Raw genomic sequence first — 25,353 nt, 5'->3', positions numbered from 1 at the left:
TAAGAAAGAAACCTCTTGCAGTCTTTCTACAAATGGAAGATGATAGTCAAATAAAGTCTATGGAGACTTCTCTAAGATTCAACTGATAGTTAATATATGGTAGTCAAGATTTGCGAACATATGGTAGCTAAGATTTAAGAACGTTTTGTGTATTGCTTTCTAATGACAGCTCAGAAAAGATAATATATGCTGGCTGATATGTAGGATATGGTTAACACCAAATTAGTGTATGATGTTGTTGTTATTTAGTCATGTCCGACTCTTCATGATCCCATGGACCAGAGCACGCCAGGCACTCCTGTTTTCCACTGCCTCCTGCAGTTTGGTCAAACTCATGTTCGTAGCTTCGAGAACACTGTCCAGCCATCTCGTCCTCTGTCATCCCTTTCTCCTTGTGCCCTCCATCTTTCCCAACATCAGGGTCTTTTCCAGAGAATCTTCTCTTCTCATAAGGTGGCCAGAGTATTGGAGCCTCAGCTTCAGGATCTGTCCTTCCAGTGAGCACTCAGGGCTGATTTCCTTAAGAATGGATAGGTTTGCTCTTCTTGCTATCCATGGGACTCAAGAGTCTCCTCCAACACCATAATTCAAAAGCATCAATTCTTCGGCGATCAGCCTTCTTTATGGTCCAGCTCTCACTTCCATACATCACTACTGGGAAAACCATAGCTTTAACTATACGGACCTTTGTTGACAAGGTGATGTCTCTGCCTTTTAAGATGCTGTCTAGGTTTGTCATTGCTTTTCTCCCAAGAAGCAGGCATCTTTTAATTTTGTGACTGCTGTCACCATCTGCAGTGATCATGGAGCCCAAAAAAGTAAAATCTCTCACTGTCTCCATTTCCTCCCCTTCTATTTGCCAGGAGGTGATGGGAGCAGTAGCCATGATCTTAGTTTTTTTTATGTTGAGCTTCAAACCATATTTTGTGCTCTCCTCTTTCACCCTCATTAAAAGGTTCTTTAATTCCTCTTCACTTTCTGCCATCAAGGTTGTGTCGTCTGCATATCTGAGGTTGTTGATATTTCTTCCAGCAATCTTAATTCCGGTTTGGGATTCATCCAGCCCAGCCTTTCGCATGATGAATTCTTCATATAAGTTAAATAAACAGGGAGAAAATATACAGCCTTGTCGTACTCCTTTCCCAATTTTGAACCAATCAGTTGTTCCATATCCAGGTCTAACTATAGCTTCTTGTCCCATGTAGAAATTAGTGTATAGATAATTATAAATAATTGCCCTTTTCCACTTCCTTTTTATTGACTAGTGTACTAATGTAACTAAATATACTAGTAAGAAACACTGATTCAGGAAGGGGTTTGTGTCAGAATCCCCTGCTAGAATGAAGGGGAAAACCCTTCATTTTAGCCGTGTCTTGAAGTCATTGTGATGTCAGTTGGCTGACAGGTAGGCAATCTCATGAGACGAATTCTGATAAGGATCTGAGCTGGAGAGCCAAAAGGTTTCCCACCCCTGAAGTAAATGGTGGATCCTGCAGTTCTGCTTTTTCTGTGAATGGGGTAGACACAGTATGACTTTCCCATTGCATTTAGTTTGGCTTTCTTGAGTGACAATAAACATGTCCATCTGTTGCTGATTCTTGTACTAGCCAAAATTGTGTCATCAATTTGGGAAGTCTAACTATTTTACAGTTGGTCAAAGCTTCCTGTAAAGACATGTGTGTGTACATTTAGTTATGGACCAGTTTTATGAGATTTAACAGCAAAAACTATCCCTTACCCCCAATATATAAAACAATCCAGTAATCGTGGGGGGCAGCACATATATCAAGGATGAGGAACCTATGCTTCTCCATGTGTTACTGAACTACAGCTCCCATCATCCCTGACCATTGGCCATGTTGGTTGGGGCTGATGGGATTTGGAGTCCTACAACAACTGGAAGGCCATAGATTGTCCATCTTTCATGTAACACTTCTACTTAACTGGTGCAGAAATGGCTTTTAGATGAGCAGAAAATGCAACTTTGTTTGTATGTGAAATATTCTTGTACAGCATTAATGAGAATGATAAATAGCTTGACAGGCTGGCCAGGTGGCATGGCTGTGGCATGTAAGGTTGCTGAACAGGAGACCTGGGTATTTGGAGCAAATTTGGGATGCTTGTTTCCCAGGGCTGGTGGAAGTAGAGCATGAAGAGGAGGTGATGTGATTGATCTCTTTAGAAGAAGCTGCCAGCTGGAGCGCTTGCAAACCGCTCCTCCTATTTCTCCTTAAAGTCAAATTGATGGCAGCTTCTGAAAAGAGCTACTATTCACACATTTTTCTAACCATTGAGCTGTAGAGCTGAAAGCACAGTTACTCCTAAAGAGGAGGAACAGCTTATTTAAAGGGTCAGAAAGAGACACATATGGTGAAACAATGGCAGGGAACAGACCCCTGTTCTATGCAGCTGTTCTTTCTAACCTGTTTTTAAAAAATGATTTTGGAGCGGCAATTCATCTTACAAGGGTACATTTTATTTTTCTTATAGTAATTCTCCCTATCAAATATGCAGCCATTTATTTCCCCTCTGGAATTTAAAATGGTATTTTACAACCTCTTACTTCAGTCTAGTTAAAAGTGCTACTTTAATTTTCGAGGGGATTTCTACCCCAGGGTTTTTAAAGTCTTTGTAGTCAAGCAATCATCTAAATTGATGTTATATTTCTAACAAAAAGCTCTTGCATATGTTGTAACACTTCCACCTCCTTCCCTCCCCATTTCACAGTCTCTCATTCCTCTAACCTGTTACTGTGGATGAATTATACATTGTTTTTAGCTCTGCGGTTAGAAAATATATTGTGGTAAAATAATTGAATCTATTACCTGTAGAATTATGGCAGCAATACAAGACAGCATAACTCCCGGCTGTTTGGGAGTGGGAATGCTGTTGACTGAAGGGACTCTTGGGATTGAGTGAGTTTAATATGTCAGTAGGCAGGGGATTCTACAGATAACAGTACCATGTGCTTTGAGTAATATGGGCCTTGAGCAACAGGAACTGCGTGGGAACAATAGGGGTAGAAGAAGCCTCAGGCAGTGCCAGTTAGAACACCAGAGATTTTGCAGAAATAGCGTGTGTAGGGTTTATTGGAAGGCCAGATATGATATCAACAAAAGCTCCCTGCTACTTCTGCAGTATGTATAAGTTCCTCCTATTTTACACACAATATATCTTCAGATTTGTTCCATTACTTCCACTATGCTTAGGATTGTGAATGTTTGTAAAAAGTTAAGTGAAACCCTTGGAAGGAACAGGAGGTTCAAAGTGAAGAACGTACCCTCCAACATTTCTCAGATGAAAATAGGAACGTCCTATTTGATGATGATGATATTTGTACCCCACCCATCTAACTGGGTTGCCGCAGCCACGCTGGGCAGATTCCAACATATAAAAAAACACAATAAAACATTAAACATTAAAAACTTCCCTATAGAGGGCTGCCTTCAGATGGCTCAGGGATCAGATAACTCCATACCCACCAACATTTCTCCTATGAAAATAGGGAGGTCCTAAGGAAAAGTCTAGGATGAGGATGGTGCTGTGGTCTAAACCACTGAGTCTCTTGGGCTTGCCAATCAGAAGGTTGGCGGTTCGAATCTCCGCAATGGGGTGAGCTCCTGTTGCTCCGTCCCAGCTCCTGCCAACCTAGCATTTCAAAAGCACGCCAAAAAGTTCAAGGAGATAAATAGGTACCACTCCGGCAGAAGGTAAATGGTGTTTCCATGCACTGTTCTGGTGTCAGTGTTCCATTGTGCCAGAAGTGTCTTAGTCATGCTGGCCACATGACCCAGAAAAACTGTCTGCAGACAAACACCGGCTCCCTTGGCCTGTAAAGCGAGATGAACGCCGCAACCCCAGAGTCATCTGCGACTGGACTTAACTGTCAGGGGTCCTTTACCTTTACCTTTTAAAGGAAAAGTGGGACATTCCAGGATCAAATTGGAAACTGGGATGGCTTCTGTAAATCCAGGACTGTCCCTGGAAAATAAAGACACTTGGAAGGTCTGTGCTCACTGTCCTGAACCACCTTGATCAGTCCATCTTTGTTCAAGTAGAAAAGTGCCCCAGCACTTGCCTACATGGATTTCAGTAGTCAGTAGATCTTACTGTATATTGCCAATGGCCATGACAATAACTACATGGATTGCATTAAGCTATAGCTTGAGGTTTCTCTTGATTGATTTTCTTTCTTTTAAAAAAAGTATGTCTGGTTATGTCTAATGGTTAGCTCTAGGCTCACTGAAGTGTGAAAGCACTTATACTAGGAACTGGACTGAGACCACTTCAAATCCATTGTATTGTAAACTTGCTAAAGTGCTTTCAGATAACATGGGCTGAATTCTTTCACATAACGTTCCTGATTTTCTCCCGCTAGCATTTTGCTCTAAAAACCTGTGTGGTAAAAAAAAATCTGTGCAGCTTAGTGTGAAAACCTTTTTTCCTGCCTTTTTTATTTTTTTAGGTGTGAGCTAAAAATAGTTTTCAGTGCCCTGGACAGTCATGCTTATTTTTTTTCAAAATAGTAAAAGCAAATGGGTGCTAAAATCTGTTAAGAGTGTTGTGATGGAAATGTATTTCTTTTTTAAAACTAAAATATTTTTCAGCCATTTCTCACATTCATCTAGTATGATTTTGATCATTTTCAAAAATAGAGACATCTGTACAGAGTATTAGCTGTACAGAGTATCAATCCATAGTAGAGTTATACTTTGACCTATAGGCATAGAAACAGTAACATTTCAAATTTAAGTAATTCAAACCTATTTTATTATATATATTATGTTTTTTCACTATGCACATAAACCATATACAAAAGCAAATACTTTGAATTAAGCAATATGAATATAGTGTTTGTTTTTGCATGGCCCCACCTTATACTATAGCATTGTTACTATGCATCATATGCTTTTTTTTGCTAAGACCTGATTAATCATTCTGCTGCTGTTATGGACCATCTCTCTCTCTCTCTCTCTCTCTCTCTCTCTCTCTCTCTCTCTCACACACACACACACACACACACACACCATGGCAAGGGGTCCTTGTGACTAGTGCAATCTATGTAAAGAGGCTTACTATTTTGATTGCCCATGCAAATGCCTCACCTTCCTGAGACATGTTGGCATAGAAGCTTTCCACTTAAAAGAGTCAATCGACATGATAAGACCTCTTAATATGTTATGACAGGGTTGACCGAAGTTCCTTCCATGCAGAACTTAATGAATGAATGACTGTAGTGAATGAGGCAACCCCCATAACTGATTTAGAACACTGGTGCAGATTTTTTGTGTGAGTGTCCATGCTGGTCTACAAAACCAAAGCTGCATGTAAAACCAGATAGATTAGTCTTTTAGAGTAACTAGTGTGATTACAAACTATTAGTGTAGCACACTGGTATAAGTGAATTAGAGGATTGCTACATATTCTTCAGTAGAAAATACCCTAACTCCCAGATAAGGAAGATTTGTCCATATCTGAGAAGGTAATCCGAACTCAGGCTGCTTACTGTCTATCAATATTAGGAAAGAAGGAGGCAGAGAAGCTGCTTGGAGTTGGGATTTTATTTTTAAACATGAATTTCCATATTCACATGCTAGTGAATGCAAAATGGAGGAAAATTTGAATGTGTAAAAGCTATAAAAAGGGGGGGGGAGAATCCAGCTGCTCTTACAAGATCATATTTTCGCTTCAACAACTTAACCTTGGGTCTCCTTTGTCTCTTTTTCTGCTGAAAAGGTCTCATTCGATTGCAAGAGCTTATTAAGGCTCCATCACGGTACAACCTGCGACTAAAAATCCGCCAGTTACCAGCTGACACAAAGGATGCAAAGCCCTTGCTCAAGGAGATGAAAAGAGGCAAGGAATTCCACGTCATCTTTGACTGCAGTCATGAAATGGCAGCAGGCATTTTGAAACAGGTAATTACACCCCTTTCCTAACTACAACACTAAGGTAAGCCAGAGACGGTATTGAAGTGAAGGTTTGGGAAACCTAGTTATGATGATGGAACCCCGTTAGCAGTGACCAGAGTTATTGTCACGGCACATGAAACATTGACTCTGGAATGGTCAGCCTGTGGCCCCTAGTGCTGCACGAGGCCCTCTACCTAATTTCATGAAGCCCTTGCCCTAGTTTCAAAAGCCTTCTGTCAGTGATTAGTTCAGACCTCTGGAAAGAGCAATCTATTGTTCCTCCAGCAGCCTGCTGGGTGGGGAGCAGTTGAGAGTTATAGTGCATGCGGGTGGGGAGAGAATCAGAAAGACAGCCTACAGAGGTGGCAGAAAAGAGAGTAGCCTGAGCCACCTTTGGTTTGGTGTCCCATGTGTCTTCTGCTCCATCTATTGATTAGTATATGGACCCCAGCAGGTTGCCCTAGAGGGAATGTAGTTCTCAATCATTCCAGGGTGCAGTCTGATGGCACATGAGGCCACCACTTTGTTGAAGTCTGGATCTATGCCTGGATAGGAGACTGCGATATAGAGGTGTGATATAAAAGTAAGAAGGCAAAGAAACAAATATGTGGTTTCCTGTCCCTGCATTAAACCCATGCCAAAAGCAAACCAAGGGAAAAAGGAAAACATTCATTCCTCAAATGGCTCTTGAATTCCAAACCATAATATGCAGGAAAGGTGCCTCTATATGCTACCAGAAGTATTCTAATAACGTGGATTGTTTACTTTAGTCTGGCAGGCTGCTACCCTAGAGTAAAACCTCCTGATTTATTTTCAACTCTTCTTCTTCTGATCGTTGTTATGTAAAGCTTCAATATATCTAAATTGGTGTGGTCAGATTGCTTGCACTCCACAGTTTCATCTGTTTGGATGTGGTCAGCGTTCACCAAGAACCTCTCCCCAGTCACATCATAGCAACAGCAGTACTTTAAAATGTTGGCACCACAGAGAGTTCCAAGTGAAGAGGAGAACATTTCTAGGAGGTCAGAACCTAAAAGCACTGAGAAAGTATTATGGTCTATAATATAGACCCAATATTGGGACATGTGCAGGCTCCAGAGTGCCTTGTATGTGGTAAGGGTATTTTTGAAAACAGGTCCACACCATGACATTGGTGAACTGGGTCCCATACTGATTTGCCCACTAGAAGGCAGAACTATTTCCACCTGGGCTCGAAGTGAGTGACACTGCTGGAGGAGAGCAATGTAAACCTTAAGCCCTTCATTCAAATTAGCAGGACAGATTTATTTGGGCTGGGTCTGAATCATGTGTCAGCCTAAGTCTTGGTGTTTTCTACAAAATAGTTATTCACAAAGTCACAAAATGTGCATTATCTTGGTTTTATTATGATATCTTGTTTATTGGACATGATAGTCTGCTCTAGCGCAGAAGTTCATATCTTGCAAAGAGGTGGGTAAATATGTGCACCTTTCCTTTTCTTGAAGCTTTTGTTTGGAGATTGCCATTGTTCAACCACCTGAGCAGTGGAGATGGAAACTAATGAAAACTTTCTTTGTCTCCTCTGTCCCGTGGTCTTACTTGTGTTCATAAATACAGGTGAGATCTTAACTTTTTAGTCTGTTCATGGGAGGAGAATTGTGCTCATGGAAGGGATCCTCTCAGCAGTTCTGCCTCTGTTCACAGATCAAAAAGTTAAGATCAAAGCCATACTTTTGTTGGATCACAGCCTAAAAGTGCAACAAAAATTGCTGATGTCGTTTGAATATTCATACGCTTTAAAACACTTGAGTCCAGAGTGTTTACTAGTTCTGTGCTAGCTAAAAACCCAGCAACCTGAACAATAAGTTAGTCCATCAGCCAAGTTGCATTATTTATAATGGACCAATAGGTTGTAGGTGAGCAGCAACTGTGGCTTTTATTAGTTTCTCTGTCAGCAAAAACAGCCCTGTACTATATAAGTATTAGAGCAAAGTGGAACCCTGGCTTTATCACTCCCATCTCTTTTACACAGTAAAAAGATTTTCTTTGCTGAATTATCTCTTTCCCATCTTGCTTATTAATGGCTAGGATTTGTTCTGCCTAATGCTCCAAATATACAAAACCAATTCTCAGGCTACTTCCTTGAGCAGATCAGGAACATTGACTTGAATATATGCAGCCATGGATTTACTTTTCTTAGGAGTGCACTTTTTGCATATGAATTCTTTTGTTAAATATTTCTTTTCTTTCCCTCTTGATACTCGAAGCACTCTAGTTCATTTAATAACACAAGTGTCTGTGTCTTTTTAAAAATTAGGCTTCGGCACTGATATGCAAAGTGCCCCCATACCTTGCCACCCGTATTTGAGTTGATTATGTGTGTAACAGCATGATGAGAGTTTCATCTTCTGAATCCATGCTACATATATTTTGCAATGAAGAGCACTGCAATGCATTCAGCTGGCAAAGGACCAGATGAAGGCGGTTGCATTTTAATACTCCTATTTATTTTCACACATCTTATGCAAGTTGCCTTTAAGACTTAGTGGTGTTGTCTAGAACCAAGCCTTGCATTCCCCCAAGCCTCTGGTGTAGGAAAAGAGAAGAAGAAACACTGCTCTCTTCCTTGACTTCCTTGGAGCATGAGGTGGCATAGCATAAATGCCTGCTCTGAGTTGCCCCCTCTCATGCTCCAAGGTCTTTGATGTGGGGAAAAAGATGTAAAAATTCTGCTGCAGCTATGCTCTGGAATCTCAAAGCAAGCAAATTAGCAGCCTTTTCTGACCTCGCCTTCTCCGTTGAAATCTTAAGAGGCTTGTGAGCCAGGGGTCTAATGTGTTCCTGGGGTATGACTGGACTGCGTCTTACCTCTAGCCCACCTACCCTTTCCTTCTGCTGTAGCTTAAGAGCCAGAAAGTGGCAGTCTGATGCACTTGCATGTTTGTAATGGAGAATGAAGCCCACTCTGGGGTTTTGGTACAAAATGGAATAGACTTCCCTACCCCTAATCTATATGTGGTGTACATTCCCATCACTGTGTAGCAGTCCTAGAAGCTGATTTTTCAACCCTTCCTCTTAATTCTTAAAAATCCATATCGGAAGATTAAAGTTATTAGCAACAAAGCGTGGTGCTGATAACACCAAGATTGCAGGTTTGAACCCTGTATGGGGCAGCTGCATATTCCTGAATTGCAGGGGGTTGGATCAGATGATCCTCAGGGTCCCTTCCAACTCTACAATTCTATGATTACTTACCAAACAAAGCAGATGGGTACAGTGAGGCTTCAGGGATATGCTTTTAGCCCCAGCCTCTGAGGTCACACCAATTTCCCCAGATTCTCACATGTTTAGGCTGCAGCAGGGAGCCTCAGGGAGCTGTGAAGGTGTTCAACCTAAACTAATGAAGTAAGAACCACAGGACTTTGGCAGCAGGGCTGAAAGTGCTGCCCTGTTGTATCAGTGTTCTCTTTTGATAAACAAGGCCTGAGATAGGCTGTTCTTTGTGCTTCTGTTTGATTGAACAGAACAGCCTTAATTCCTCTGAGGAGCTGCCCTGTTTGGTGATCTTTCAGGCATTCTTCTCTGTTTTGCCCGTCTGCCCCGCGGAGGGAAAACACTGCAGAGAGAAGGTGTGACTCAGTCACAGGGATGAAGCAAGGTGCCTTCCTGACTCTTGTCATTCAAGACTCATCAACGCTATTTTGTGTACCTCTTTACAGATTTATTTAGCTTCAATTTCAGCTCATATATTCACAATAGCTCTTCCTATTTTCATCCATTTGTCTACATGACACCATCTTGGTGGATGAAGGAAGTTAGTTCTGACCACGGCAACATTAGATTCAGTCTCACTTATTAATCTGAGAAATGATTATGGAAAATCTAAACTGCACAGCTGAAGCTGATGTGCTGCTTAGAAAGATTTGGAAATAACACCGGGGAGTTGGAAAGTAGCCCTGGTGCTTTATATGAGCCATTAATGCTTTAAAAATGTGCCTGCAGTGCTTGAAGCTTAAGTGCTGCTTGTGGGGTAGGGTGTTGAAGTGTTCTGTGTTTGCTGCCAGCCTTCAACCTCCATTTTAATTGAGTAATATTGTTCACTTGGAGTAACTCTACATTTTTCTCATTATGCATCCTTTCTGGTGAAGACATATAATAAATACAATTAATGGAACCATTCTCAATTCAGATTTTTGGTTGGCAACTGAAAGCTCCCATTAATATGTAAAACTGTAAGCTTCTTTCACATTTGCAGCCCTAAACAGTTCACTAATAATCTTTCTATCAGCAGATTTGCTTCATAAATTCCTTTAATAGCAAGTAATCTGCTCCAACTGCTAAGGAATGATTTGCTTGACCTAATTTTAATATGATTCCAGCCCTATAGTTTCATCCCAATGGTATTCTTCAGAGAGCCTTTCATTATTCATATAGGTGTGATTAAAAGCAATGCTATGTGTAACCTTAGAAATATTAAAAGCAATGTTATGTAACTTTAAAATAATAATAATAATGTGTGTGTTGGATTTCTCCCCCCCCCCTTCCCTTTAGGCTTTAGCAATGGGAATGATGACAGAATACTATCATTACATCTTTACCACATTGGTAAGTAGCTTATAGGAATCTGCTGGCGGTCTCAGACAAAGGCCTTTGGTTTCTTAATTATATTCCTTGACAAAGTGAAAGTGGTCTCTCAGGAATAGAAGAGAAAGAAGTACTGAGTGTTTTCTCCTCTTGATTTTGATAAGTTGCAGCGGAAGCTCTGGAGGATGGTTTAATTAATGTTCGTAAGTATTATTCTGGAAAACTGACACTCCTTGTGACGAAAGTGGAGGGCAGAACTGATTTTACAGTTTTGCAGACAGTTACGTATTTGTTCTGGAGAAACACACAGCATGCAGTTCAGAACGAGTAGATCACTTCTCCCTTCTTTTTGGAGACTTGTTTGATCCTATTTGTTTTGCAGTAAAAAAGTGTTTGTCAACACCTGGGAATGTTTTGGGTTTTTAGACAGCTTGTTGTATTTTGGCTCTTGTAATTAGATGGGGGGAAGTTCTATCTGAATAGGAATAGCTTTAGTCCCCTTTGTAAATCTGGTAGCCACTTGGAAAGAATAGACAGGAGCATGGAGGAAAGTCTCTAACCATTTGCCTCCCTAAGTCATAATGAGATTGTGCCAAAAATCTGCATTCTAGCTTTCTTGCATTCCAGTTTTTGCCCCACACCCTTAGAGGAACTCACCAACATGCAGGCAGGACTTGGAGCTCACAAACAACCAGAAAAATGCAGTTGTTAGGCTTTTAATAGATGTACGTTATAGGAAACAGAACAGCAATCCTGAAAGTTTTGCAATAGTTTCTGTTAAGTTGTGGGCGAACATATCAGACGACATAGCAATTCTTCAAACAGCTCTTTTTTATTCAGATTCAGACTCCTCAGAACTGAACTGAGGAGCTCAGTCAGCCTGCTTATATAGAGCTCCAGAACAACGTAACTGTTGCAACTTTCTAAAACTATCCAATCACTGAGCATCACTTTCGATCCTTCATTTGCATAACTATCTACAGTATCCCTCTGCTGGCCCAGGGTGAGAACTTCAGTACATAACAGTTTCTAGATCCATTCAAAGGGTTTTCACATTTGAAACCTTAAATTCTGCCTGCATCCAGAGTGTCCGATGGAGCATTCCTTCCTGTGTGGGGAAGGGCCATTGCTCAGTGGTAGAGCATCTGCTTTCCATGTGGAAACTTCATTCCCTGGCCTCTCCAGGTAGGGCTGGGAGGAACTCCACCTGAAACCTTGGAGAGTCGCTGCCAGTCAATGTAGACAGTCATGAGGAAGAGATACCAATGGCAAAAGGCAGCTCATAGTCCCATGCACCCAATGAGGCTTGTATTGTGTGGAAAGAATGAGATGACTAGAAAGGGACATGCATCCTCATTCCAGTTAGCAGCCTTCTGCTGTCAAGCAGCATTTGTTGGTTTTGATATGTCTGTGAAGTGGAGGGGAGAGAGAAGCCTAGCAGATTAAAGTGGATTTCAAAATGAGCCACTTTCAGATGCTGCTGCTGTAAATGTCAGCCGTCTGCTGTATACTTTATTGGCACAGATTTCTTCTGGATGTTCCTGCTGGAGATCCTGAGTGGTGGTTAAGCCCAAAATAATGGCAAGAAGGCAGTTCTATGGCTGATTGGACTAAGCCTAGTAAACTGGCTTGCTGGAAGTCTGTCTCTCTGAGTTCCTTCGAAGAAAGAGCAAGGGGCCAGGCCAACCCATAAATGAATCGAATAAATAATAAAATAAACATGCCATAAAAGTTCTGCACTTCATGATCAGGCTTCTGGACTAATTACGTATCCCCATTTGCTAATTAGGTCTCGGGAGCAGGCTGGTGGGAGGGTGGGTGTTTTGCCCCCCTGAAGAATTGAATGTAAACTTCAGCAGTTGACAACTGAGGATAATTTGGGACATGCCAGGAGATGATAGATTTTTATGCTCAGCGGAGCCATGTAACTTCTATCACTTTTTGGCTCCTCTGCTTTATTAATTACTTCTTACCTGACACAGCGAAAGTCGTGTCCAATAAATTTTCTAGTCACGCTGTTTAGCTGTGCTGTTTGGAAGTGTACTTTCCCATGATTGATTTGGAGCCTAATGTAATAGCTCATTAATTCTCTGAACTGTTGTGCATATTTATTATAGTTTTGAGTAAACAGGAATGTGTTTAAATTACATAATTATTTATGCTATTGTCCAAGGTAGTCTGGAAGCCACCCAAATTTAAAAAGTCGGGGGGGGGGGGGGAGAGAACTTTGGGGCATTATTTCAAGCAGTTCTAAACCTAGCCAAACCTATTTCCCTATGCTGTGGGGAAAATTTGCCGCCACCTATCATGTCTTGGTCATGCTATCTCTTAAATTGTTATTGAGAAGTGCCAGCCACTTTTGCACATTCACTTCTGCTCTCTCCTTCTAAAACACTATAGTCAGGAAGATGGACTGAGTCAAACTACAGTATATGTGGTAGTGTGGGTATGTATACTGGAAGATTAATGTGTGATTGGACTATATCTTGCCAGATAGGTAATTAGGTCTTGGCACTTTTCAGCTGTGTGATACTGTATAATTCTTACTGCTTCTTCTCCCCCCCCCCACCCCCACCAACTAAATAGTGTCTTAAAACAAAGGTGGAAGGGCAGCTCAGTGTTTTGGAAAGTCACTGTGCATTGTAGCATAGACCCAGAAGAAGCATCTACGTGACCTAGTCACATTGTGAAAAATGATACTATAAACTCTAATTGGAATTTGGAATGTTAACTATCTCTGAGATTAGCTTGGGTTCTTGCATTAACAATGAACAATTAATCATATGCCACTGTCTTGGAAGGGGAGGGGGGCTACTGCTGTGCCTTCTCTCGTTCTCTCTCTCTCTGTGTGCGAGTGTGTGCACTGGTAGGTCTGTCTGTCCGTCTCTCCTTGCCTTTTACTGAATAAATAAGTGCATCTTGTTTGATCCCTGCCAAAGCACTGCTGCTTCAGAAACTAATAACAAAATTTGAGCCTTTGGCAAGAAAAGTAAAAATTCACAGTTCCCCATACAAAGGCTAAATTTTGTCCAGTTAATAGAAGTGGACATTCCTGCCTGTTGAAATCAAGCAGGTGCTTTCACTGCACTCTTTTTATTTTGTTGATATGTTAACCGTTTTCCATATCTATGCTGAACAAACTAGTTACAGTGGTACCTTGGTTTGCATACGTCTTGGTTTGCATACGTTTTGGATTACAAAGACGTCAAACCCAGAAGTGTGTGTCCCGGTTTGCAACCTTTTTTTGGATTACAACCCAATTTTTTTGGATTATGAACAAATTTTTTTGGGAGGCCCCATTGGCAAAAGCGCGCCTTGGATTACAACCTGTTTTGGTTTACAAACAGCCTCTGGAACGGATTATGGTTGTAAACCAAGGTATCACTGTATGTAGCCCTATTCAGGTATTCTCCCTCACACAACTGACAATTTTGTGAGTGGCAGAATGTTGCAAAAAAAGGGAATATGGTTCTGCTTGTGAATTTGTAGATTTTAGCACTGGAGAAAATTTGTTTCTATTATTTTCCTGCATATAATATCTGATATCTGACAAACCACTGAAAACAGGCTTATTAAAGCAGAAAAGCTTGCCTAATTCAGGTTTATGGAATGTTAGTAAACAATGGAGTATGCAGCTCACTGACTTTGCTTGACTTTTCCGCATATTGTTAATGGCTATTCAGGTTCGTTTGGGCTCTCAGTGCAGATGTAGGTAATCAGAAGCAGTATAAATTAGTCATTTATTTTCATGTACATGTAACGTTGTTAGCAATTAATTCAATGCACAGTATTCTGGACTTTTTGAGCACTGTTTATTATTCTAAAGTCACCATAATTGCATTGGAGAGGGCAATAAATACTTGTTTGAATGGAAAAGATTCAGGATGTGTCATAGCAACTATAAAAGTCCATCCTTTCTTCTCTTCTTTCAGGACCTCTTTGCTCTTGATGTGGAGCCATATCGGTATAGTGGGGTTAACATGACTGGATTCAGGATTTTGAATACAGAAAACAGCCAAGTGGCATCCATCATTGAAAAGTGGTCCATGGAACGATTACAAGCACCTCCAAAGCCTGATTCAGGTTTGCTGGATGGATTTATGACGGTAGGAGCACAATCTACAGTTTAGTTCATGTGGACCTACAAATGTTTTAGAATTTCAACCTTCCCTTTAGCTGTATAGTTGGTTTTATTACACATTTCCTTCTCAATGCTTTATTTTGCTGTCTTCAACAAGATGCCTCATCTCTCAGTCTGTGATATCTGAGAAGTGAAGCTGAGCAAATCACATGAAGTATATATCAGAGTGTTTGGCCTGAATCATGCAACTCGTTGTGGAAGCACCAGATACTAAGATTAGAATTTCATTGTAGTACATATATATTTTAAAAGAGGGTTGTGGGATCTGTTTTTAGGAGGCTTCATGTAATCTGCCAGGGAAATTTGGCTTTTAAGTTTCTGTTGTAATTTATCTGGGTCTGAGTGAACTTCTACTGATGTGAAATGGGGGTTTACTTTCATACTGTTAAACTTTCATGATGGCCAGATGACTGCAAATAAACAAAACTACTAAGATTGGAAGGTTAAGGTTTAGTACTGGCATGTGGACACAGAAGTATGGGCTGCCTTTATTTTTCCTAGAAGGCTTCACAGGAATGACACTGAGTGATGGAATTAAAAAATGGTGCCTCTAATCCAGCAATTTTCCAGGGGGGCTGCCTTCTTTCACACACACCTTGCGGCATTCTCAAAATTTAAGCTGGGCTCTTCCTTAAGGGGTACATGAATATTGTGGTGGTGACAATGGGGGAATAGAAGAGTTTTCATCCATCCTTCATTTAAATCACAGTAAATATCTAATAGATGGCCATGAAACTCTTGCAGTTATGTTCCACACAATAAGCACAACAGCACTGAATGTGCGATCTGGAGGAAATATCACATTTCCCCAGGTGTAATATAGGTGTGAATGATTGATGGGGATTGCACTGGTAACATGGACATAGGTGCACCCTCACACATGCACACAGTGCCAAAACATTGGTATAGTCTTCTATTTTAGATTTGACTTCTTTCAATCTCAGTATATATTTTGCTGCATTGGGTTTTTGAAAGAGGGTAAGATTTTGTAATTTAGCATTTAAGTCTCTACATTTGCAAAAAAAGAAAGAAAGAAAGAAAGAAAAGAAAAGCAGGGGGGAAGTGAATCTTTTGCTTACTAGATAAAGGGTTATTGTCAACACTGGGAGCATTCCCATTTGTTTAATGCAGTGGGCTTATATTGCTTATACATTTCATGTTCTCTTTTTCTCCTGATGTTGTAAGGCAATAGGAATCTCGGCGCAGTTCCTTGTGTCTGAAAGAAAGACCCATTATTGGTGGTGCTAACACAGTCATTTGTCACTATATAAGATTCTAGAGCTTATGCATTTTTCCCTTGGCTTTATCTCTGAGCTATAGTAGGAAATAAAGAAAAAAGGAATTGGATTCGTTTATGAAGTCTCATGGCTCAGTTAACCCCTTTAATTGGTTCCTAGGAGCTATCATCTGAGTCCATCTATTCAGCTGCACAGTAATGAATGTTTTGCGCTTTCTGGGCAAGTAGGGTGGCAGTGGTGTAAGGGAGAATTTCCAAAGTTGCTTTGTTAGATGTTCCTCTTGGCTATCGAAAGCTTATCTTCAAATCTCTTGCTGACAGTGCGGCAGCAGCCAGTGGGCTTTGCTGTGCCACAAGTTATGGATTATTCTCCTGTTACTAGCTGTAAGTCTCTCTTGTAGGGAAAGGAGTCCAGGGAGCCACAATCAGATGAGCTCCTCCTGCACTCCTGGCTCTTCATTATAGAACAAGATGGGAGCTGACATGAGATGCATTGTAGTGGAACAGTGCTGTTTCTTTCATATGAACTGTCCATTCATCTCATGGGGGCAGAGGGAGTCCAGTTGCACTTTGTCGTTGTCAGATGATGTGCTTTCTTTACAATTCATTTACCCTTATTATGAGGAAGCATATGATGCTCTCTGATGTCTGCATTCCAGAAAGGTTTGGTTTTGCCTCATTATATTAGAAAGTACATAGGAAGCAACCCTATACCAAGTTAGACTGTTGATCCATTTAGCTCAGTACTGTCTGTGTTGATTGGCAGTGACTCTCTCCAGGGTTTCATAATGGGGGTCTTTCCCAGCCCCACCTGGAGATGCTGAGGGATTGAACCTCAGGTCTTCTACATGCAGAGATCAGATGCTCTCCCACTGAGTCATGACCCTTAAAGTGTCAAAACTTAAGTGATTCCAAGTTACTTTTTGTTTAGACTAGGCAGGGGCAACTAGAGAAGAGTCAAATGCCACCAGCCTTTTACACACAGTGGCTTTTTATATAACATTGAATTTGTTCTAGATGAAATGTACTCTTTAAACATTTCCTACAAGGTGCTTGCCCTGTTCTTAAAGCAATGCAAAGGGTTTAGCAAGATCTTATCGGATTAGGATTATTTTTTTGGTGGGGTGGGGATTTTTCTTCTTACAGCTATAACAAAGAAGCACTATTACTGTGACAGAAAAGAGCTAAAATGCTGCCACTAGGGACCTAAGTCTTGATGGAAATTCAAGAAAATGGTTTGCAACTAGGATTTTCAAGCTAATTTGCCATGGACAAATTGCTTAAACACTTTCGTCATGTCTCTGATTCCCCCAACCACTGCAGTCGTATACAAACACTTATTCAATCTACCTCACAGCATGTCTGAGAGATTAATTAGCCAATGCTGGTATGATACTTAGAAAATCTAAACCGCTGCATCATTATTAATAAGGAAGTCAGAGAAATTGTCATGCTTCCAACTGCTGTCTAACTATAGAGCTGTAACCAGAAATAACTTTTGAATTAAAATGTGAATTCTATATATTCAGTAGAACTGTTTTCTGGAGAATTAAAAGCAATTGGAAGAATATAAAGGAAAATGAAGAGTGAACAATAACCATGTTTGTGCAATTCGAACAACATGTATGAAACTAGATATTCTTTAATCTGGCCACCTCTAAAGAAGGTGGAATTAATTCACCTCTGCAAAAAATGTTAAGTCTAGTTGGCTTGACCTCAGTGTTTCTAAGCACCCATTTCTATACATGTGAGGCCATTCAGGATCTCATAATGTATTTTATAAGTGAAATTTCTAATTTCAGTATCAAAGGGCATCCTTTTTCTGTCCATCAGTGAGTGGAATCTATTGCAAGAACAGTGCCCTGTGGGGTACTATCTATACATAATATATCCAGCAGTTTAGGATGCACTCTGTAAATATAAATTATTATTAGAGCATGTTTCCAATTTAATTGGGACATGCTAAATCAAGAAATTTGTTTTAATTTCATGTCTCCTGGGAAACTGATTTAGCTTAATGATACCGATGGCTGCTTATTTGGAACAATATTAGCATAAAAATCTGCCTAATGGGTGTGCATTTAGCTAGTGCCAATTAGTTAAATGTCACTTAGCCAGGTGTTAATAGGTATAAAATTCTGACGTCTGGACACATGGAAAGATACCAAATCAAAATTAAGGTTAGATATTTTTATGAACAGTCTGGCCGCTTCTGTCATTAAATGATTTTTTAAAAATGGGACGGAATCAATTTTCATTAAACCTTTAATCTCCATGGACAGTGTTTGTTCTTCCAAAAGGTTAGCCAGTAAACTCTAGCACCTGTCCCAAAGTGGAGGCCATAATGCTGTTGCAGGACATCATGGCCATGTGAAAGGTCCTCTCATGGTGTAGTGGGTGAGATGGTTCTCCCTCTCCTGACAGGTGATGGGTGCTTATAACCTTGATTAGCCTAATCGTGTGGGGGTGGGAGGTGAGGAGTTGCTTCCCCACACAACCCCAGAGCCAGTGTGGTGTAGTGGTTAAGAGCAGTAGATTCATAATCTGGTGAACCGGGTTCATGTCTCAGCTCCTCCACATGCAGCTGCTGGGTGACCTTGGGCCAGTCACACTTCTTTGAAGTCTCTCAGCCCCGCTCACCTCACAGAGTGTTTGTTGTGGGGGAGGAAGGCTAAGGAGAATGTTAGCCACTTTGAGACTCCTTTGGGTAGTGATAAAGCGGGATATCAAATCCAAACTCTTCTCTTCTTCTTCTTGTGTTAATAGTTTCAGGGTCTTATAGGAGCACAGGCATAGTTTACTTGCGTATAATGCACAGTTGTCCACAGCATTCAGCTTTATGCGTGGGGACATTTTCAGGGGACATTTTCTATCCATGGAAATTTGTTTTTGTATGTATATCACCCTTGTAGGAACTTTTCTGCAACCTAGTTGCAATGCTGCTCACAATCAGTGTATCAAGTTTATCGATGAAAGAAAGCTTATGCAAAACTGCATCCCATTCACTAAGGATGATGCAGTAAACAGTGTTGCACACAAAGTACAATATAAAAAACAATACAAATGAATTCATTGGGTCATAGCCCTAAATAAATTTGACGTTTTACATTTTCCTTCCCTTTTGAGAAAAGATAGGTAGACCATGCAGCTAGTAAATCATTGGGGTTTCTCTTTAAAAGGTACATAATTATGGCTGTGGTAGAGAACTTAACATTTCCCTACATATAAAGCAGTTATGAATCTACATGGGTAATGCCATTTTTTTTTAAAAAAATGAATGTTGCATGCTTACATTGATTCTTGGCAGCACGTCCAGGTTTTACGCCTTTCCTACTAATTTGTTTGTTGTCATTTACAACCAGAAGTGATATATTTATCCCTCTTCTCCTAAGCAATCATATATTGTCTGTCAAATCCCACCAGTTTTACCTGTGTGTATTTAATGGTGCCCTGCATTTCTGTTGTGATCAGCTCTCAGGTGCCAAGATATTTCATTATATTTCCTTTCCGGGGGAAAAAAATTGAGCTGGTAAACATGATTAGATACGGACAGAATGAAAAAAATGGTAAAATAGATAAAGAAAATGAGAGGAGAACTTGAGGCTTAATGCTCAGCCAACCAGCCTCTATCATGATTAATTCCTCTCTGCAGCTTAGAAAAATATAAGCCCATTTTTCTTGGGGGATACTTCTATATTGACCTTCTACTTTAGCATTTTCCAGCCAGCATAAAGCCTCCCTACACTACCATAGTCTGCTAATAAAGAGAACATTAAAGTATGACATTAATATTTAGAAATCGTACTGTTCATATCAACATAAGATGAAAGGAGATAACTGTATCAGATGATAGGCAAAAGCAATTAGCAAGGAAAACTATGATAATAAGGCACCAGAGCTTGGTAGGTCATCTTAATTATGCATACTTAACTGTGACTTGCGGCAGAGTATACCATGAAGATTAATATGAGAGCAAATGGAACTATTAAGCCATATGATATTCTTGCTACTATCTTTAGTTTTTTGGCCTAAATTTACATATTTCTGCACAAGTACATTCAAAGCTCTGTGATATATTCATATTCATTTTGTGGCTGAGGAATGCAAGTTCTTTTTACTGGACTTGAAAAACAACCATTTTAATTACATATCGATACCCTTGAAAATAATGTAGTCTAAAAATACTTTTTTTAAAAAAACCTGCTACAGAATTGATGTTAAAGATATAGGTTAATAACTTCTTAAGAAGTCAGGCCTAGCTGATCTAATTTCTGCTTGTAACTGTCCACATATCACCTCATAGGGTAGAATCTAACACAGCACTTGAAGCACTGTTCTTACCAGGAGACAGAGAGGGGGATGTGGCAAGGAGATTGGCATGGTGCAAGTTCTTTTGCCACTGCACCCTGCTGTCTGCCCCCCCCCCCATAAGAACCACAATGATGGGAGTCTAGATGTGTGGTACCACTCCTCCTTGCTGGCCACCTGTGATACGTAGCTGATCATTTGTGGAAGCTGTCATAAGGAGGTTGAAGGAATGGCGTGGACTGAAGCTGGGTACTAATATAAATATCCTGATACATAATACCGTCAAATCATTATAAGCATATGTGGACATATGAAACACATTGTTACTGAGGCACTTGGTTCAGCTGACACCGTATGCAGGCCCTTGAGCTCTGTGACTCCTTTAGTTTCATTCTGCTGTTGGCTGTGAAGCCCTCATTCCCTCAACTTCTCATTTACTTATTAGTGCTTCCTTCCTTTTCTGTCTGCTTTTCCATTTCCTCAGTCTCACTATCTAAGTAGATAGCTAGGTGACACTTGTCTTGTCCTCCACTACAAATACACATTTCATCATCTTTCCATTTTTCCTACATTTTCCTTATTGCCAAGGGTACAAGGTATAGGTCAGGTGTGCTAGTAATAAAAATAATCAGTATCCCACAATAACTAAAAATGCAGTTTTATTTTAATGGGTGTTTGATAGGTTTAGGCCTCAGAATGAGTGTCTTCTTCGTCTTCTTAACACGTTGGTAAACACGTAAAATCTGTGTAAAGCTTTCAAGCTCTAATCACACAGAGTTGGCTTTGTATCACAGTTTTCATACTTGAGTTTTTCCCAGCAGTGCTTTAGAAATCAATGAATGAAAATCTGTTAGTGTAGTGACGGTGTTGGCAAACAGTGGACACTGTGCACTGCAGAAGCTGACAGGCAGCATTGAATACTAAAGATTGTTCAGGCGAGGAAGTGTTATCTTGTGACTTTTCCCTCCTCCTGTCTCCCTGCACTTCTAGGGAACTGTGATGTCCAGATGGCCAACACGGGAGGCAGAAGAAAGAGCCTCTCTGATACTGCCTTTCAAAGTTCGTTTCTTCCTTAGACTTCCAGCTCCTTTTAATTATGTATTTTATGGCAGTCTGCACAAGCCACTTACATTTTAGTCTGTGGACTATGAAATCTTTGGGCCAAGTTTGAGGATAAAATCTTGGGGCTCAGCTTGAGCTGATGTGACAGAACCTGCTGTGGATTTCAGATCTGAGCTCTGAAACATGGAGATTAGCAGGAGGAGTGCCTTTAAGCAGGTGGACAACTGCCTTTACTCACACCAGCCACTCTGTAATAACAGCTTGTGTTGTGTGTGTGTGTGTGTGTGTGTGTGTATGAGGATGAGCGGAAATTTCAGATTAGAGGAACTGGCTGTCAAGTTGCCTTGGTTTCCAACAGATAGCTAAGTTTAGAAATTAGCCACTTGTAGAACTGGGACTTAAAAAAGCACTTTGTAAAAAAAAAAAAAAAAGCCTTCTGATTAACAAATTATTTTAATATATGATGTGACCAGTGTACAAAACAATTAATTAGGTATTCCCTGCATTGACAGGTTACACTGTCTGTCTGTTTGCATTATGAAATGTGTCTGGAAACATTTTAACCATTACTGACTATTGTAGCTAGTGTGTTCAACCAATTATTATACTAGGGAGGGTATCCTGGCAAACTTCACTCATCAATACCCTGTACCCCTTCACCCTCCCTTTCCATCTGGACAGGTAAATCCTCCACATTTCTTTACCCCACTGTCTTTACACCTGGCTGACTCACTTTCCTTCCTTTCATACCTTGACAACACACCTTCCACCTTCTATTACATCTGGCCAACCCCCCCCCTCTCTTTATACCCCACTCTCACCTTATATCTGTGGCTCTCCTGAGCTACTCACTGGCTCACCTGCCAGCATCTTCAGCCTCTGGTTCATTTCCCCTCATCTTCCTTGGGCCACTCTCCTACCCACATCTTTAGTTCTACTCCCCCACCCTCTCTAGTTTTGTCCTCCATCACCTGGACCTGCACCTCTATCTACTGGATCCCTCTTCCTCTCCATGCCTGGTTCACGCATCAGCCAGCCCTACAGCTCACCACACTGTAGTTCATAGCACCACCTGTTTGTAGGCAAGCAAACTTCAGGATGATGACATCCTTATAATTTTATATATTAGGGAGATAAAATGTTCCAAAATCATATTTACTTTTAAAAAACAACAAACAAACACAAATTGGTAGAATTATGTTCTTTTTAGAATTGTTGGTGTTCTCCTTATTATGCTAATTTTAGCAATTCCAAACAATAAATTGTCACTGGCCATCTGGGTAGACCGTTTGTTTCAATGACCTGGTTCTATCACAGTCACATTTTGCATGCACTTAAAGCAGCATTTTTAATATCTGTCTCTACATAGTCAATCAATCTAATGTACTGATTTTTGTGACAAGGTTATTTTAGGTTAAAATAAGAATAGTTAGTTGGCAATGGCAACTGCAGATATTTCTCCAAGGCCCACTTGAGGAAGTGTTTTATTGCTGTTCATAATCTTTTTTATTTTTATTTTGTGCTGTTTGTTACTGCAATAAAGGTTGCAGGTCACATCTTCTAGTTATGTTCTATGCTTCTGTTTTTACCAAAGCATTCTGCATGGATATTTTGAAATAATAGCAAACTGAATGTGGCTGCATCTGTCAATCCACTGTAATTTCTGTGTTTATTTTAAGCTTTGAAACCTTAAGTATGTTTACTTGTAAGATTTCCTAGGATTTAGTGTATTTAGAATCTGAGCTCTTCAGACTTCAGCCATTGTAATCTGGATCAAGCCCATCACCTCTAGTGGGACTGACCTGAACTTGGCAGAGTAATGGCTCTGAAGTAAATAAATAAGACCACATTGAATTAAGTTGCTGGCTCTGTTGGATATTAGTTCTCTTGTGTGGCATCCTATTTTCTTCAGTAGAAATAAAACTGAACAAGTAAAATACGGATCAAGATTTTGACATGAAATCTTAAGTGTTAACCTTTCACAGTTTCGTTGTACAAACCCTTTAGCATCTTGAAACATGGATCAGCTCAGCCCACTTTCATATTCTTGAACATTGTTGTATTATATAGCACTATCTGCACCTAGTATTTTCCAGGGCTATGCAACTGATTTGTCAGAATCTTGAACTGATTTAGGCCAATTTGCACCAGTTTCTACCAAATCAAGATTGGGTCAAGACAGCTATGAGTTGCTATAGACTGGGTTGGGTGGAACTGAATGGTCTCCAAACTGTCACAGTTATTAATTACAGCACCATAAAAGTAGAATGTCAGGGGGAGGGGAGGAGGAGAGCTGGACTTTGTTCCTTGACAGATCTAGGCTCTAATGCAGGGCTAGAATCTTATCCAACCCTCTTTAGTCACAGTGCTGGCTGGGAGAGAGAGTAGTCTTAAAAGTGTACTACTTTCCACATATGTGGTGATACATTAAACTATAGAAAATGTGTAAGCAAACAAAAGTTCACAGCCTTCACTCTTTTGTAAGTTCCGTCTCTTCAAAGAGTTTGGGGGCATTTGTTCAGCTTCTGTTTCAGCTTCATAGGGCCATACCCAGCATTATACTTGTTTGTTTCCCACCCTTTCCCAATTAATCCCATTCCCATCACATGCATACACATGTATCGTCTGTGCCTTAGTTACTTAGGTAGTGTCCCAATGTTGACTTTTTTTTACGTTAGGCTCACATTTTATTTACAGCTATGCTCTTTTTCTGTCTCAGCCTTTAGTAGTACTTTGTCTTTTCTGGCTGGGGCGTAGGTTTTTGGTAGGATATTGTACACAGTCCAATACATTGTACACAGTCAGTGCCCAAGCAGCATGCAATGCATGTATGGGTTCCCAGAAAGAAACTCTGAGCCAATTAGCTTCTCTTCTGGTCTTACTTCTGCTGCACCGCTATGTGCTAAACCATAGATCAGCTCCTTGTCTAAACCTGAGCTTATGGGTTTTTTCATTCCAGACATACCAGAAACTGTAACCAGGGTTTTTTTTATCTTCTCTTTGGGAGTGCAGATGTTTAAAGGTTTGTGCTAAGCCATGGTTTGGTTTAACATTCCATGCAAACTGAGCTAGTGTTTGTAGGATTTTAGTATATGATCCAGCTAAATTTAAGTAAGTCCCACTGATTTCAGTGGGAGAAAGCTAAGTTCATGCTTACCTTTCTCATTTAAATCAATGGGTATTGAACATACTTAACTTTGGTGAGATGATGACCTGACTCAGTGAGTTCAAAGTCATGTGCTGTTGCAGGCAATAAAAAGGTTATATTACTTTGTTCTTCTGTCAATATAGTCACTGGTACTGATAATGTTATTTTTGGAAAGTATCTGAATGTCTATTTTGTGAATCAAAGTGCCCTACGAAGCAGCTGATTTCCCCCTCCCCCGTTGGTTGTAGCTTGAGTGTCAGGAGCCTGTATTGATTTACATGTGAGATCAAGAGAAAGAGTCAGTCAATAAAGCAGTAGGAAGTAAAGCAGTATCAGGAGAGAATTTTAGTTGTCAGAATTCCAAACATCAGGTTTATTAGACTTTTGCTTGTACTTAATAGCTCCTCTGGGGATACTGCTCAGTAACAACTGCTCAGCCAGTTTTGGCATTAGAATTAGCAAAGGCATCTAGGAAAAGGTTGTTTCGGGTGAGGAAGCACCACATCAGGAAGTAGGGACAGTTTTCTCCTGCTGCTGTGTAACCTCCTGCCAACATATATAAAATTGAGCTTTAGAATATCTTTCTTTTCTCTCATGGAACTGCAGAAATATAGTGCCTTCTGTGCACCACTTTAATGTGGAAAAGTAGCTCATGTATCCACTTGGCACCTATTACAAAAGGGTTTGTGAATACGCAACATACTCAGTTGTGAACCACCTTTGTAGTATTAGCTCAGAAAAGGCTAATAACAGAATATATAATCTGCTTTCATAACTTTGTGACATTCTTCTTTGTTGTTTGTTTGTTCATCCTATTTTAAAGCAATGTTTTCTTTTTGATGGTGTGAAAATTAGCTTACCATAATGCCATGAAAGCAGGGTGGGTTGATAGGAGAGGTGAGAAAAAACGCCAGAGTGGGACAGGGCACAGATAAAGAGCTCCATCGTGATTGACAGCTCTAGGCTGAATCAGAGAGAATGG

General features: G+C 40.3%; 1 protein-coding gene across 4 annotated transcripts in view; it reads left to right on the top strand.

Moving 5' to 3' along the window:
* The window catches only part of GRIK2 (glutamate ionotropic receptor kainate type subunit 2), a 432,204-nt gene that overhangs the window by 177,280 nt on the left and 229,571 nt on the right, over nucleotides 1-25,353 (top strand). For all 4 annotated transcript variants that reach the window (XM_083433428.1, XM_083433429.1, XM_083433430.1 and 1 more), the window contains exons 5-7: nucleotides 5,737-5,918; nucleotides 10,443-10,496; nucleotides 14,408-14,581. In XM_083433428.1, coding sequence (XP_083289554.1) covers nucleotides 5,737-5,918; nucleotides 10,443-10,496; nucleotides 14,408-14,581 — 410 coding nt within the window. The remainder of the gene's footprint in view (nucleotides 1-5,736; nucleotides 5,919-10,442; nucleotides 10,497-14,407; nucleotides 14,582-25,353) is intronic.

The sequence above is a fragment of the Podarcis tiliguerta genome (genome assembly GCF_965153285.1).
Source record: "Podarcis tiliguerta genome assembly, chromosome: 3".
Lineage (NCBI taxonomy): Eukaryota > Metazoa > Chordata > Lepidosauria > Squamata > Lacertidae > Podarcis > Podarcis tiliguerta.
Note: the sequence above shows the minus strand (reverse complement) of the source record. Positions and strands in the feature narration are given on the sequence as shown.